Source organism: Mchenga conophoros, linkage group LG17 (assembly GCF_057382185.1).
Source record: "Mchenga conophoros isolate Kocher_MC1m ecotype Shallow Benthic linkage group LG17, M_conophoros_male_GT1.1, whole genome shotgun sequence".
Taxonomy (NCBI): domain Eukaryota; kingdom Metazoa; phylum Chordata; class Actinopteri; order Cichliformes; family Cichlidae; genus Mchenga; species Mchenga conophoros.
The window spans coordinates 5500440-5515028 of NC_140542.1; the positions used below are offsets into that span (position 1 = coordinate 5500440).

At 41.5% G+C, this 14589-nt stretch overlaps 1 protein-coding gene across 3 annotated transcripts in view; it reads right to left on the minus strand.

The window, feature by feature from the left end:
* ano2b (anoctamin 2b) overlaps positions 1-12892 on the minus strand; it is a 76647-nt gene extending 63755 nt beyond the window's left edge. For 2 of the 3 annotated variants that reach the window (XM_085252922.1, XM_085252920.1), the window contains exons 1-3: positions 12733-12892; positions 2586-2782; positions 952-993 (exon numbers count right to left, since the gene is read on the minus strand). In XM_085252922.1, the coding sequence (XP_085109048.1) occupies positions 952-993; positions 2586-2782; positions 12733-12769 (276 nt within the window). In that variant the 5' untranslated portion in view covers positions 12770-12892. The remainder of the gene's footprint in view (positions 1-951; positions 994-2585; positions 2783-12732) is intronic. The other variant, XM_085252921.1, reaches the window with a different exon arrangement.
* Positions 12893-14589: the final 1697 nt, after the last annotated feature.

Genomic DNA, 14589 nt, shown 5'->3' on the forward strand with positions numbered 1-14589 from the left:
TATTCAAGGTGTTTCTTTCTATCAAGCTAATTAGCTGCACCTGCTGGATGAAAGACCCTATTTCACCTTTGAGCAGTGTCTTCACTTTCAGATTCCACTTAGTTTACAACACTCCATGTGAACTTTAAAAGTCGCTGCTGAGCGGACTCCCAAGAAAAGCTGAGTTAGTATAGCGCCGACCGACTTGGGTCTAATCAACAGACACCTGTGTAACGGTGTAAATTACTCCAGCGCATTGTTCCTAATGTCTCGGGTGTTCTTGTGCTTCAGCTACAGTTGCTATTACAAAAACTGTTTGCTGCATGTGTACAAAGTCTATAGACTATTACTCAAATTACTTACGAAAGCTCTAATTATTTTGACTGCATAACCGCACAACAATACATATTGTCTGCACTACTCTGCAGGACACAAACGCTGCTACAGTCACGCTCCTGGAGCTTCACTATAGTGCTTGTGTTTGCTCACACATAACAGAGCGAGAGAGACAGGTGTGCAGGGATTTTTAGTTGCTTTAGTTTAACCAGTACCAAGAATCCCCCGGTAGTTGTTGTTCTGTTAAGAGCTTAATGAAAACTCCTGGGAAGACCTTCCCTGGAGGTTGCCAAACCTTTTACTGAGCCTCACCTGTCTGCTCATCATAAAGTGGTATATGATAGCCAATTATGATGTTCTCACGTATAATCGAAAGCGTCGTCTTACGTTTCTTGTAGCCCCATCGACAAATTAACTAATTATAGGTTCCAAGTAAATATAGTAGATGGAGAAACACTTCAAATCAAAAATTAAAGCCGAGCTTTCGGCAATGTCACCAAATGTAAAACGAATATGAAAACTACCATAGAGAGTCGTAAATATGTCACGAACACTGAGGTGTAGTAAAAACTAACTCCAGACCACGACCAGAAGACCAAGAGAAGCGGCGTGCGGGGAGGCTGTCGTTGTACTTACTGGGATCTTGTCTTCACTCGGGGAGACCTGCATGCTGTTGCGCTTTAAAGACACACAGAGGAGTAGTGGGAGAAGAAGAAGAGCAGGAGTGAAAGTTGGCGGTTTAGGCAGAAAAATACCTCCGGATTCATCATCCCTCCCATCCCTCCCATCAGATTCATGAAGTCACTCCAGTTAGTCGACAGTCCAGGTGGAGCGACGGATCGAGTGTCTCAGGTTTCATTATTTTCTTTGTCTGTCAGATGTATGAGGCAGTTCGTATGCAATCGGCAGCCTGATCACATGCTGGTGATACCCATCTATCCAACTGTGTGATCTGGAGGCTGGCTGCGCGCTGCCTGCGCTTTTGGCACGGAGCGTCCCACGCTGTAAAAAATGCCCATCTCCAATATGTTGTTTTCGTCTTGCTGCTCATAGCGACATGTATACTCAAAAAAAGAAGAAAAAAAACACCCTCAGTTAATTTGAGTTTTTTAATTTGAATATTTTTTTCCTTTTTTGAGTATACATGTCGCTATATTCGAAGATTAATTTATTTACATACTTAATCTTTAACCTGAATGTAAAATTACATTTTACATTGTACCTATTGTACCTAACAAAATTACGTGGACATTTTACATTATTAGTTAAAATCAGCATTTTGGGTAGATTTTTCTTTTTCTTTTTTTTTTTAGTGTATATGACATTCAACCACCTGAAAAAAAGACCAAGTTTATTTACAGTAAAATATAGGACTCCCCAAAGTGTTTGTTACTTTTCATTTTTAGTTTTGGGTAAGATGGTTAGGATGGACACTTTTTGCAGCGTGGAGAGAGGGAGCAGCATTGGCTGTTTCCACACTTCGGTGATGTAACTTGCAGGGAGACCTGTGTTTTCACATCATTAAAGCAACAAAATGTTTTTGAAACAGTGCTTTTGTGCCCCAGCAGCATATCTGTGCTTTTCACAGCATGCCAGTTTTTCCAATTTAAATTTTGAACGATTTTTCTTTCTTTTTGTGCGCTTGTACTTGTGTGATGGAGGGACTAACGTACAAGTGTAAGGAAACGGTATGCAAAGAAAAGAAAGAGAAGTGAGCACATTTTGTGTTGCATCAGTATATACATGTTCTGTTAACTGTGTTTTGATGCATTATAAAGGGTGTATTGTAGAACCCCCCCCCCCCCCCCACCCGCACACACACACACACACACACACACACACACACACACTCACACACACACACAGATTGAGCTCAAGTCTTTTCCTTACTCTTACAATCATTTTAAACTTCTTCTCAAAGTCAGTCCGAGGTGATTCTAGGCTGTTCAAATATCTCAGATGCGACTTTTATTTTGAAAGAGTACAGGAACAAACATCATTAAACCTCAGAGACTGGCCTCCTTCATCATTATCACAGTCTTATCTGGGGTCATTTTAATGAGACATGATAAATCATACAATGATGCAATGCAATGAAACACATGAGCTCACAGGAAATATTACGTGATTGGCTTAGTTGAGGAAGTTGGTAACGAAAGAATGAAAGGGGGAAAAAAACATTAGACTGGTTCCCCAAAAAATATTATAGCTTTTTAAGCATGTCATTATAGTTCCCCACACATGCACATTTTCTCTGGTCCTGTAGTTACCTGTAGCAGACTTTGTGATTCCTCAGCCCATTGTTCTTCTCTATAAGGTCCAGGCTCCAGGGTGCTGTAGGACATGGGTTCCAGTCCAATCCCGGACATGTCCTTGTTCAGGTAGCACAGCGCATCACTATGGATTGAGGAAGATTCGCTGAGTACTGTGGCCACTCGCTTGAAGCCTGCACCATTAGGCCATGACTCTGCAAGACATTTATTTTGGAAATTAAACACAGCTGCAGATTATTCAACTGTTTGTGAACTGATATTGTTCACATATCAGTTTTATTTAATACAATTACTGAAGAAACAACAATGAGCTAGCTGTAATTTATGTATATGTAGAAAAATCTGTCTATTATGAAACACAAGTCTCATGTGTGTGATTTCATGTAAAGTCACACTCACTGTGTGACTTGAGTAACCAGGTGCAGTGAATTTCTGAAGTTACTGGCTTCCAGGTCTCAGGAAATTGCTGTTTCCCCATCAAGACATAGTTCAACACATAATCTCTCCGTAAAACCCCAAACTGACCACAATTAAGATTAAACATGTTAACCTGCAAACTTCCTAAGAACTTAACAACAAATTTAGTTACATTTGAAGCAAACTAGACCAATTCTAGCTGTCTTAGGGTGAGAGGCAGGGTACAACCTGGACAGGTCGCCAGTCAGGCTGTGCGACCATTGTCCAATTGTTTCTGTCTGACTTATGTTTTAATGCTAAGCTGCAGACTATTGTGGAACACACCTGCTGGTCTGTTCACTTAGCCAGGATCTGTGGATAGCAGATAATGGCTATCCAGTTCAAAACTAATCGTTTGTACAGTTTTTAAAGTTAGTGTCTACCATCACATGACAGCAGATGTGTTTGAAATGAAATCGCTCTTTTACTCTCCACCTGGACTGTTTACCTGCATGTAACCAAAGACTGCTCATACAAGCCCAGTCAATAAAACTGGGACGACAGGTGTACTACAAACAGAAACTAGAAAGGTTCCAGTGCCTGAAAGCTTTTCCTTGGTCTACATATTTTGTACATTTACATACAGATACAGTATTCACAGCACTTCTTTTCTTCAACATTTTGTCATGTTACAGCCTTATTCTTGTATAGATTTCATTCATTTTTCACCTCAAAATTCTACACAAAATCCCCCATAATGACAAAGAGAAATTCTTGAAAATGTATTAAAAAAGCAAATACAACAATATAACAGGTACACTCCAAACTGAGCATAGGTGCATCCTGTTTCCACTGATCATCTCTCTGATGTTTCTACAACTTGAGTCCGCTTGTGTTAAGTTGATTGGACATGGCTTGGAAAGGGACACACCTGTCTATACAAGATTCAGTCATGTACAGTTCATGTCAAAGCACAAACCAAAAATCCAAGAAACTGCCTGTAGACCTCTAGACAGGATTGTATTGAGGCACAGATCAGGGCAAGGGTATAGAAAAATTCTCCTGTATTTAAGGTCCCAATGAGCACAGTCGGCTCCAACATCCATAAAGGGAAGAAGTGAGCGATCCAGAGTTCTAGTTTTACTCTGTGGAGAAAGGAGGATCTCTCAAAAGGACAATCATTTCTGCAGCACTCCACCAATCAGGCCCGTATGGTAGAGTGGCCAGAAGAAAGCCACGCCTTTGAAAAAGGTACATGACAGTATGCCTGGAGTTTGACAAAGCCCCCTGAAGGACTCTTAGACCATGGGAAACAGAATTCTCCGATCTGATAAAAAAAAAAAAAAAGGAATACCAAGCTTCATGTCAGGAGGAAACCAGCACCACTCATCACCTAGCCGATACTATCCCTAGAGTGAAGCATGGTGGTGGCAGTTTAATGCTGTGGGGATGTTTTTCAGCAGCTGGGAGGCAGCTGGGAGGCTGGTTACGGTTGGGGAAAGATGGATGCAGCGATGTACAAAGACATCCTTGATGAAAACCTGCTCCTGAGCACTCTGGACAGCCAAGATAAAGGAGTGGCTTTAAAATCATTCTGTGAATGTCCTTGACCAGTCAAGCCAGAGCTGAGACTTGAACCTCTCTTGAGAAATGGCACCGACACTTCCTATCCTACCTGATGAGCTTGAAAGGTTCTGCAAAAAAAGAATGGGAGAGAATTCCCAAAAATAGGTGTGCCAAGCTTGTAGCATCCTAATGAAAAAGAGTCTGTAGTTACTATCAGAGGTGCTTCAACAAGGTGCTGAGCAAAGGATGTGAATACTTTCTGGATGCACTGTATCTGTTTAAAAAGTTTAAAACATTCGAAACATTTGCTTGGTGTATATTAAATACATAAATAATTCTAGTATTTTCTCCTGTGAAATTCTAGCATCCTGTCCAGGTTGTACCCTGTCTTCTCACCCTGTGACAGTCGGGATAGGCTCCAGCACTCCAGTGACACTGAATTGGGTAAGCAGAAGAGAATGGAAGGTATCATCTCTAACTCTCAGTAAGGTCATTTATATCCCAGAACTGTTTTGTTCCACCATTCTTCACTATCTTAAGCTTTTGTTTACTGCATTTCTTCTCCATAATGCAACATAATATATACTCAGCTTCAAAAAGTAAGGTGACCCACCAATAAACATGCTGCCATCTGTCCTTTTGAAAATGGGTATATACACTATTTTATCCCCAGGTCAGTGTGTCACACAGGTTTGCCAGTCTTGCGTTCAACATTTTCAGCCAGTTTTCTCTGTATTTGGAGCTGCAAATATGCAAAGTGGCCCGGTGGAGCTTTGTTTCCCACTGTGCAAATTGATGCATGTGTCAGTCAATCACAAAGTTTGTCTCAAAGCACTTTACAAAAGACAAGCCTACAAAGTGCCAACTTCTCAATTTGCCTCAGAGCACAAAGGACACATTGTAACACAAAGAAAAAAAAATACAAGAAACAAAAAAAATACTGTAAGCGTGTAGACTTCATTTTTATCCTGCATTAAGGGCACGAAGGAAGAAAAAAACAGCAGGTTACTTGTTGCATAGCACTGAGTGCTGATTTTCCAAATGGTACCTCGGAGGGAGTTTGAGAGCATTAGTGACAAAAACGATATTTGTCCGCTTTTATCAGTGTGACCACTGTGCTATCAGGAACTGAACAGATTGCCATTTTTTTGTAATAAGGTTACTCTCTGTGTGTGTGTATGGTTATTTTAGGGATACAGACAGCTGTAGCCATAGTAACGCACCAGGCCACGTGCTGTGCTCTCATTTCAGTACCACGGACAGCTCTTTCTCTTGGTCATCCAAATAGTTGCACCATGCTAAAAAATATGGTATGACAATGAGATCTATCCGTGAGGTCAAGAGGGGTAAAATGTTTTTAGGATTTCAAGCACACAATTTTTTATATATATATATATATATATATATATATATATATATATATACACAGTGGGGCAAAAAAGTATTTAGTCAGCCACCGATTGTGCAAGTTCCCCCACCTAAAATGATGACAGAGGTCAGTAATTTGCACCAGAGGTACACTTCAACTGTGAGAGACAGAATGTGTAAAAAAAATATCCATGAATCCACATGGTAGGATTTGTAAAGAATTTATTCGTAAATCAGGGTGGAAAATAAGTATTTGGTCAATAACAAAAATACAACTCAATACTTTGTAACATAACCTTTGTTGGCAATAACAGAGGTCAAACGTTTACTATAGGTCTTTACCAGGTTTGCACACACAGTAGCTGGTATTTTGGCCCATTCCTCCATGCAGATCTTCTCGAGAGCAGTGATGTTTTGGGGCTGTCGCCGAGCAACACGGACTTTCAACTCCCGCCACAGATTTTCTATGGGGTTGAGGTCTGGAGACTGGCTAGGCCACTCCAGGACTTTCAAATGCTTCTTACGGAGCCACTCCTTTGTTGCCCGGGTGGTGTGTTTTGGATCATTGTCATGTTGGAAGACCCAGCCTCGTTTCATCTTCAAAGTTCTCACTGATGGAAGGAGGTTTTGGCTCAGAATCTCACGATACATGGCCCCATTCATTCTGTCCTTAACACGGATCAGTCGTCCTGTCCCCTTGGCAGAAAAACAGCCCCATAGCATGATGTTTCCACCCCCATGCTTCACAGTAGGTATGGTGTTCTTGGGATGCAACTCAGTATTCTTCTTCCTCCAAACACGACGAGTTGAGTTTATACCAAAAAGTTCTACTTTGGTTTCATCTGACCACATGACATTCTCCCAATCCTCTGCTGTATCATCCATGTGCTCTCTGGCAAACTTCAGACGGGCCTGGACATGCACTGGCTTCAGCAGCGGAACACGTCTGGCACTGCGGGATTTGATTCCCTGCCGTTGTAGTGTGTTACTGATGGTGACCTTTGTTACTTTGGTCCCAGCTCTCTGCAGGTCATTCACCAGGTCCCCCCGTGTGGTTCTGGGATCTTTGCTCACCGTTCTCATGATCATTTTGACCCCACGGGATGAGATCTTGCGTGGAGCCCCAGATCGAGGGAGATTATCAGTGGTCTTGTATGTCTTCCATTTTCTGATGATTGCTCCCACAGTTGATTTTTTTCACACCAAGCTGCTTGCCTATTGTAGATTCACTCTTCCCAGTCTGGTGCAGGTCTACAATACTTTTCCTGGTGTCCTTCGAAAGCTCTTTGGTCTTGGCCATGGCGGAGTTTGGAGTCTGACTGTTTGAGGCTGTGGACAGGTGTCTTTTATACAGATGATGAGTTCAAACAGGTGCCATTCATACAGGTAACGAGTGGGGGACAGAAAAGCTTCTTACAGAAGACGTTACAGGTCTGTGAGAGCCAGAGATTTTCCTTGTTTGAGGTGACCAAATACTTATTTTCCACCCTGATTTACGAATAAATTCTTTACAAATCCTACCATGTGAATTCATGGATTTTTTTTTCACATTCTGTCTCTCACAGTTGAAGTGTACCTCTGGTGCAAATTACTGACCTCTGTCATCATTTTAAGTGGGGGAACTTGCACAATCGGTGGCTGACTAAATACTTTTTTGCCCCACTGTATATAGCATCACAGTAGCCTGGAGGTGCAAGAGGCAGGCCTGTCACTGGAAGGTCGCCAATTTAAATCTGGTAGGAGGGGGAAATTATTGAGAATATCCCCATAAACTATATATTTATGTAAAGCCCTACTTAGTGTGTCTAAATTGTCAAATAAAACATGAACTTGAGATCATCTTAGCAAGTTCTCCAACTACACCCATCTTCAAATTTTACCTTTACTTTGATGAACACCACACGCCCCAAAAAAGTAAAAACGCTCAGAACAAATATGTACAGTCAAAATTAGATTAAATGAAAGTGTTTAAAAGAATACTCTTACTCAGGGAATAGCAGGAAGAAACATAAGGGCACAAGAAGAGACACAAAGCTCACAAGCTTCAAACACAGATGACCAAAAAAGTTGTAGTGCAGCAAAAATGAGTTAAGGGTAGTATAACATCTGTTTTCTTTGATTACACAAACATTATGTAGGAGTAGGTCACGGATAATAGGTGTTTATTTGTAAAGAATATTTTTAGGTTATTATATAATATCATACTACAGTATATTTCTAAATACTTTAACAAGGCAGTTCATTCTCTTTCTCTTAATAATTTCTCTTAACAATTAAAAGAAAGGCAGATGTGAAATGTAAAAGTGAGATCTGAGGTTAAATGTGAGATGATATTTGGATGCAAACTATAATGTGATAGTCAAAACCCCCACATAACTGCATCATTTCCTACATACAATACAATACGAACAAAGACAGTAGAATTTTCAGCATCGTTTTAAAGATAAATGGAAAATTTCTGAATTTTTAACCTTATTTGACTTTGAAGACGAGGTCAGAGGTCCAAAGTAGTGACATTTAGTGACATTTAGAATCACCCTATATCATTCCCTATATGCATATACACTGAACAAAAATATAAACGCAACACTTTTGTTTTTGCTCCCATTCCCCATGGGATGGACGTAGAGACCTAAAATTCATTCCAGATACACAATATAACCATCCCTCCCAAACAGTGGTCACAAATCAGTCCAAATGTGTGGTAGTGGGCACATCTGCTATATTGAGATAATCCATCCCACCTCACAGGTGTGCCACATCAGGATGCTGATCTGACATCATGAGTAGTGCACAGGTGTACCTCAGACTGCCCACAACAAAAGGCCACCCTGGAAGTTTACAGTTTTTTGTTCTATTGGGGGTCTGGGGACCCAGAACCGGTCAGTATCTGGTGTGACCACCATTTGCCTCATGCAGTGCAACACATCGTCGCATGGAGTCTATCAGATTGTCAATTGTGGCCTGTGGAATGTTGGTCCACTCCACTTCAATGGCTGTGCGAGGTTGTTGGATATTCATGGGAACTGGTGCACGCTGTCGTATACGCCGGTCAAGCACATCCCGAACATGCTCAATGGGTGACATGTCCGGTGAGTATGCTGGGCATGCAAGAACTGGGACATTCTCAGCTGCCATCTGCCCTGAACAATGTGAACCATGATTCATCCGTGAAGCGCACACCTCTCCAACGTGCCAGACGCCATCGAATGTGAGCATTTGCCCACACAAGTCTGTTACGGCGACGAGCTGGAGTCAGGTCAAGACCCCGATGAGGACGACGGGCATGCAGTTGAGCGTCCCTGAGACGGTTTCTGACAGTTTGTGCAGAAATTGTTTGGTTGTGCAAACCAATTGTTCCAGCAGCTGTCTGGGTGGCTGGTCTCAGACGATCTTGGAGGTGAACCTGCTGGATGTGGAGGTCCTGGGCTGGTGTGGTTACACGAGGTCTGCGGTTGTGAGGCCGGTTGGATGTGCTGCCATATTCTCTGAAACGCCTGTGGAGACGGCTTATGGTTGAGAAATGAACATTCAATGCACGGGCGACAGATCTGGTTGACATTCCTGCTGTCAGCATGCCAATTGCACGCTCCCTCATTGCTTGTGGCATCTGTGGCATTTTGCTGTGAGACAAAACTGCACATTCCAGGGTGGCCTTTTGTTGTGGGCAGTCTGAGGTACACCTGTGCACTACTCATGATGTCAGATCAGCATCCTGATGTGGCACACCTGTGAGGTGGGATGGATTATCTCAATATAGCAGATGTGCCCACTACCACACATTTGGACTGATTTGTGACCACTGTTTGGGAGGGATGGTTATATTGTGTATCTGGAATGAATTTTAGGTCTCTAAGTCCATCCCATGGGGAATGGGAGCAGTAACAAAGGTGTTGCGTTTATATTTTTGTTGAGTGTATGTTGTCAGTATAAATAATAGCAGGTGGAAACATAGTTTTAATAAACAGCTCCATGAAGCATTCTTATCACTTTGACCTTCGGATCAATCTATTGACATTGAAGGAGAGGTCAGAGGTGAAATATGTTATTTGAAATCTTTAAATGATATTTTCTATGTGTTGACAATACACACAATACTTGTAAAAATCTCTTTTTTTTTTTTGTCAATTTTCAACCAATAAATCATTGGGTTGACCTCGGAGATCTTGTTGGATGTAAGCCATCAGAATTCATTTAAATCTTTGTGAGCTGCCATGTTTACAGACAGTATGATATGCAAATGCTTAAAAAAACATGACCTCTTTGGCAGAGGTAATTAAAAAGAATGTGTACCAGCGATATAGTAGTAGTCCTGAGCCAGACCACGCCCATCTTCATACATGACCTTTAATAAACACCTGCAACAGTTTTACACAGCTGCAAAACTACTGTACTGACAGATTCAGTCCACAGAACATAAACATATCTTCACAGGACAGCCTGACAATATTATCATCTGATATTGGCCTAACACAGATATCAGCTTGTTCAACATTACACAACATAATGCAGAAAAACATGCCAGGGGTTATTCCGAAAGTGTCATCAAACAATGGTCATCACACAGTTTGAGCAGGAGAGCAGCTCCAACTCCTTGCTTGCAGCACTCTCTGCGGCACATCGCAGAGTAGCATCACAGCCGCGCAGGTGATGAGTCAAGTGCGGTCTTTACATTAAGTTGCGAACTAGCTTGTGACATAATGACCCCATCATTTTCTCTGCTCAGTATAACTCAGTGTGTGGACAAACAGTATCTGTGCATTTATACAACAAATATCTGCTAATAAGCTAATATTGTATCCCCCCAAAACCATAAAAGATGCCAAAATCATTCATTCGGGCTCTAATAAATACCATTCAATACACTCCAAACCACCTTTGTGGTTATCCCTGCTACCCGAGGTGTCCCCTATGGCCCTGATGCCATACACACCAACAGGCAGTCCAACTTAAAAGAACACAGCAGGTAATTAAATATATTTTTTGCAAATGACAAACTGTTCATGAAATGGTTTCTCGGGAGCAGCAGGGGGTCTTAGAGGGAGCATGCGGGGGTCCAAATCTGAAAAAGTGATAGCTTAATATCTGTACTCTGAAAATTGATTGGAAAATATGTGAATACAAAACGTTTATTCTGTATTTTGTGTTCAGAGATTGCACTGCAAGGAGTGTCCCATGAGACATATTATTCTAAATTGGGACGCTGTATCTCTTTTGAGGTGCCTGACATAAAAAAGCTTCCTCACTTTCCTTGTTGCTTTATACCAGAAGCTCTTGCAGTTTCATCCAGCGTCTGTTTCTCAGAATGATTGTGTAAGATAAACTCTCTCTCTATTTTCACACTGATTTCTAATGGCAGAGACAAAGGGCACCTTTCAGAGAACAGCTAATGGGCAGCAGCACGGCACATAGACTTAATGCTGATGCTTTTAGTACATGCTGCCTCAGCTCTAGTTGCCTGATTGCACGGACACCTCTGCCTGAACAGTGTCTTATTTGGTTTTATGTTATTAACTACTAATTAGAGGGAAAAATGATTGTGTTACAGCGCTGGAGACTTCCACCATTAGCTGAGCACTGAGCTGGGCTGAATTGCACAAGAATTTTTGTCACATATCAAAGTCCCCTTTGATGAAAAATGAATTTCACATTTCTTGATGGGTTTTGTATATCAGTCTTAGTTAATGGTTTGAAGACCAGTCATGGTCCAGCCTACATAATGGTAATGTTTAATCCACGAGAAGGCACTTTTCTGTGAAGTAAAAGGTATTTTGTGTCTAATATCATATAGAACTAGTTTTTTAATGTACCAATATGTTACCTGAATAACTTAATAATTAAACAAATTATTCAGTACAAGTCTTGCAAAATGTTGGCTAAAGGACTTTCTCTGTTATGGACAATATGGGTAAATGGCTTTCTCCCAGCAATTAGAGGCATCCAGGCTTTGAGGTAACAAAGCAGGCCAAAGCCACCATGCTTCACAGTTACCATAAGGTATTGCAGTTACCAACGGCAATACCTTATGTCACACCATGTCTTTCCCCCAAGAAAAACTACAGATTTCTGCTTGTGTCTTTCAGATTCATTCATGTGTCTGTATTTTTATGCACATATACTGTACACACTATTAAATGAAAAAGAAGGTAGCATGGGCAGTAGATCAAAGACAGTTATAAATTATCAGTCATTATTCTCTTATTGACTTTGGGAGAGAAAGCCTCCAGGTGGGGGTGGTGGGGCATAAAAGGACGGTTTCTTTTAACCTATGTCTTTCTGAGTTTCTGAGAATGTTGCCTTGCCAGTATCCTGCTGTTTAAACCCAAAAATAAAATTTCACCTTAGGCCCAGGAGGCTCCTCGCCTGACTAACAGTGAATCACAGCAGCAGTCAGCCATGTAAATAAATTGGGATTACTGCTCTGCCTGAGGCTTACCTCGAGAGAGCACATGTCTGAGAAACAGTCATCTCTCAAAACTGATTAATTCTGTTCAAATATGACAAAGGATTTCCTCTCTGAGACAAGCTGAGAACAGCAAGAGGCTCAAGAGGGGCCTGACTGCATATCTGTATTAAACTCACATGCAACCATATACCCTGCCTGCTGTAAAGAGCTGCCTGTTGATGGCTGCCCCACGTGGCCTGCTGACACAATCACACAAACACACACACTGGGGGAACAGGGAAGGTACAAAAGGTGGGTTACTCTACAGTGGTCCTGTCTTTTGTTAGGTGAAGATACAGGAGGGACAGGCCACACAGGCCACACAAAGGAAAGAGACAAGGCCTTTCTATCTGTGTCTGCAGCACTCACCTGCACAGGTAGAGGAGGGAGATCTGCAGAAGGCCATTTCACCAACTCTGTTACTGAAGCAGAGACTCGTTTCCCATAAGTTCCCAGTCAGCCAGTCAGTTAACCATGCTGTTTTGCAGAGAGCAGCAGGTAAGAGGAAGAACAGCAACACTCTGACTCAGTAGTACAATCCTAAGCTCTGATGAAGCTTAGCTCTGATGGGATAATGCTCCTCTCCAACTGGCTGGCAGGGCGACAGAAACTCTGTAGCTCAGCTTATTGTGTACACTTGCTTAATGCACTGTACACCAGGCTCATGGGTAAGAGACCAGCTGGCTGATTGGGTGTTTATAGCCCCGCATACTTGAGCGGAGATTATTGGGGCATCAAATGTGCAGTAATTACTGTGCCTTCTGTTTAGATTTAGCTGCAAACCTGTGGTGTCTTAAAGGACTTAAGACCTGAGAGAGGCATCCTGGGACAAATTAAAATTATACAAGGAGCAGAGAGCGCGATAGTGACAGTTCGCATTAGGAGCAGCACATACGGACTTTAGGTGCACCTTCAACAGGGCAATAACAAGTCCAGATATTACTAGCTAATTATAGAGCAAGAATAAAGAATATATGTTCAAGCAAGATTGTGAAAAACAGCCCTATACCTTTATATGTGCACTAGGTTGAAGTGTAAAAGAGTCCTTTGCGACATTTAATTCCCTTTTGTCATTTTAATCGTGACATGGAGATGAGTCAGGTGTTATCACTTGTGGTACTTGTTTATGAGTCGCAACAATTTTATAGAAGTGGCCTGATTTTGATCTTTTTAAAATTTTTGTACAGTTTTAATGAGGTTGAAAGTCAGTATGTTTAAATATTTGCAATGGCCACATTTACACATCTCTCTTAGGCCAGTTTTTTAGTCATTTCTTTGACTGGCTCCATAGTGTAGTGGTTTATAAATTCACCTAACAAACAGTAGTTCTCTAGTTTGATCCTGGGAGAAGGCACAACTATTTCTGGAGTTGTGTCAGGAAGGGCGAAAAAAAACCAGTGAAAGTAGAAGCCTTCAGATATGGCTCTCCATGTCCTTCTTGAAGGACATTCAAAGCTCTTCTTTGGATATTTGTTCCTTGGTATGTTAAGGTTCTGGGGAGGCCAATCCATGACTGATAGCATTGCATGTTGTGTTTTCTCTCTCCAGGTATGCTTCTACTCAATTTCCGGTGTGTGCACAGTGTGCAGTGTGATTTACAGATCTAAAATTTGATCTGCATTCACAGTTCCATCAAATTCAACACCATTGGCTCAAATGCTACTTGTGTTTCCCTAAGCTCAAGAGGACTGGTTGGCTGGTTGAGAGGGTCATGGCAAATGTGATTATATAAATATGATAAATATGATAAATGTTGGTTTGTAAAAAAAATTGTTATGCTACGTTAGGGCTTTTTGGTTGTTGTTTGTGTTAGTTTTCCCCTTTTTATGTGTCTCCTATATCAATATATACTCTTGTGTGTCGCTAGGGGACGTCAGTTATGTTATGTTAACATTAGCTGTGTTTTTCTTTGCTGGCCTGATTTTGAGTGGGTCCTGTTTAGTAGCTACTTTTTCCAATTTGGATTTTATGGCCATTTTTACAATTTCTTCATTCGATTAAAATCAAAATGACTAGCTACACCTTTGTCTTTGACTTTCAGCTTTTTCTCAGGTCTTCTCTGCATCTCTCATGTTGTGCGTCAGGTCTTATACTCACTGCTGTGGAGGTTTTTTTGGGGGGCGGGGGGCTGTCACTTCTTTTTTTGTCCTCCAGTTATCCAGTTTTCTCAGAAAAAAGAACATACTGCACACTGTGATGTGCAGAACCACCTTGTTAGTGCAAAAA